The 2341-nt window shown below is 30.1% G+C and overlaps 1 protein-coding gene across 1 annotated transcript; it reads left to right on the plus strand.

Annotated features, from left to right (window-relative positions):
* Window positions 1-375: 375 nt before the first annotated feature.
* On the plus strand, window positions 376-1470 carry LOC129912626 (putative uncharacterized protein DDB_G0286901). The gene is made up of 2 exons (XM_055990933.1): window positions 376-598; window positions 653-1470. The coding sequence occupies exons 1-2, from the start codon at window positions 376-378 to the stop codon at window positions 1468-1470; spliced, it is 1041 nt and encodes a 346-aa protein (XP_055846908.1).
* The last annotated feature ends 871 nt before the right edge of the window (window positions 1471-2341 follow it).

The raw sequence follows: 2341 nt of genomic DNA on the forward strand, positions 1-2341 counted from the left end.
CCAAACAAAGTGTTATACTGAATTCAATTAAAACAAAAAAAAAAAAATCATGCAAATAGGTACATGAGAAGAAGTTATGGAATGAAAATTAAACGATAAAATAAAGAACTAAAACAAAAGGAGCAAAGAATTGTAATAATAATTCACAAAACTATTACAAAATAAAAATATTAAAAGTAAAATAAAATTAAAAAAAAAAAAAAAAAAAAAAACCAAAACTACCCATGCACATACATACATCCTGCATTCTTCAAAACATATAAAGTAACTGGAAGTTATCATCAACATTCAACAGTGATCCACACTAGAAGTCATCGCCTGGAGAAAATTTGTCAAGTTAGTTTCATCGTATTTTTTGTTTTTTTTAATTTGAAAATGGAATCAATAAATTCAACAGAAAGATTTAAAATTATTTTAGACTGTATAAATAAATTGCCAGAATTTAATGGTAACACAAATTTGTTAATTGATTTTTTGGACAGAGTAGATTCCTTGTCAGTTGTTGTAGCTACATTTGATGTAAACACTCAAACACTCCTTCTAGGTTACATTAAAGATAAAATTGTTGGAAAAGCAAAACTAGAACTTCAAAAGCATGGTAGGTTAGCAGAATGGTTGCAAATTAAAGATATTTTAAAAACCAATTTTGCAGAGAAATGTTCGTCGGCAAAAATAATAGATCAATTAAGAACAGCCAGAGTACAGTCAAATATTGAAGACTTTTATCAAAAAATAAATCATTTGTTAAGTAGACTTAATAACTCATATTTGTTAGACGGTAATCAAAGTGATGAAGGGATTATAACTTCTAATAAAAGAATAGCCCTTGAAGCTTTTAAAAATAACCTACCTGAGCCTACAAAATCAATAGTACTCAGTCGAAATCCTAAAACACTTTACGAAGCCTACAAAGTCATAACCGAAATCAACCATCAAAGTTTCGGTCCCAATTCAACAGGCTCAAATCAATTTTCTAGACAAATGAATAGAAATTCAAGTTTTAATTCGAACCGAGTTAACAATAATTCATCTTTTAATTCGAACCGAGTAAATAATACTTCATCTTTTAGTACCAATAGAAACAATTCTAACTCTAGATACAATAATAATTCTGACAATACATACTTGAGAAATAATGGATACAGTAGAAATAGACAACAAAATAACAATAGCTCATTAAATTTTAACCCTCGAAGTGAAAATAGACAACAAACCAACAATAACACATTAAATTTTAACAATCGTAGTGAAAATAGACAAAATAATAACTTTGGAACTAATCAATCCTCACAAAGATTAAATGATTCTAGCAATCAAACACGTAGGTCAAATAGGTCCAACAACAATAATAATGGTTATGAACAAATGGATGTTTCCTTCAACGAGGCTAACACAGAACCAATTAACTACCCAAACATTAACCAAAACCAAAATTTTTCACCCAGTCGCCCAGACGACTACCTTATATAGTGATACAAAACCATATTAGGCCTTTACGTTTTATTATTGATTGCGGTGCCGAGTTAAGCATCATTAATAAAAATATTTGCAATCCAAAATGGCAAATCCAAAGTAAAAATCATATTTTGAAAGTACTCGATCGAAACGTCGAAACAAATATAGTTTATAGAATTCCCCTCTTTCAGGAATTCAACGAAAGGGATTATTTCGTCAACTTTTTAGAATACCAATTCCATAACCGTTTTGATGGGTTGATTGGAAATAATATCCTTGTTGATTTAAACGCCATTATAAACTTTCAAACTAGATCTCTAACCACCAACAAAGCAACAATAAAAATGTATTTAAACGAAGAAGAAGAAAACTACACGAACTACGTTGACCAAAACCAAAATGTTTTATGTATATATTCGAACGAAACCTATTTTTCTGAAATGAATAACAATCTTTTCGCACCTCACCTACCAGACCAAGATATCTTAAAATTAAAATCATTGCTAAAATCTTTTCAATCAATTATTTATAACGAAGGGGACACGTTATCTTTTACAAATGAAATCTGTCACCGCATTATAACTCATAACGACGTTCCAATCTATAGTAAGCTTTATCGCTATCCAGAGATTCATTCCGATGAAGTAGATTTACAAATATCGGAAATGTTGAGACAAAAAATTATTGTTCCTAGCTGTAGTCCTTACAATTCGCCCATATGGGTTGTGCCCAAGAAAAACGATAAAGATGGAAAAAAACAATGGCGAGTTGTAATCGACTACAGAAAGTTGAACTCACAAACGATAGATGACAGATTTCCTATGCCTAATATTGACGATTTATTCGACAAATTGGGAAGGTGTCAGTATTTCTCAACGATTGATCT

The sequence above is a fragment of the Episyrphus balteatus genome, chromosome 2 (genome assembly GCF_945859705.1).
Source record: "Episyrphus balteatus chromosome 2, idEpiBalt1.1, whole genome shotgun sequence".
In the NCBI taxonomy this organism is placed as follows: Eukaryota; Metazoa; Arthropoda; class Insecta; order Diptera; family Syrphidae; genus Episyrphus; species Episyrphus balteatus.

Coding starts and splice junctions, on each gene's coding strand:
- LOC129912626 (XM_055990933.1), top strand. CDS start 376: ATGGAATCAATAAATTCAACAGAAAGATTTAAAATTATTTTAGACTGT. Junction 599..652: donor ACTAGAACTTCAAAAGCATG/GTAGGTTAGCAG, acceptor CCAATTTTGCAG/AGAAATGTTCGTCGGCAAAA.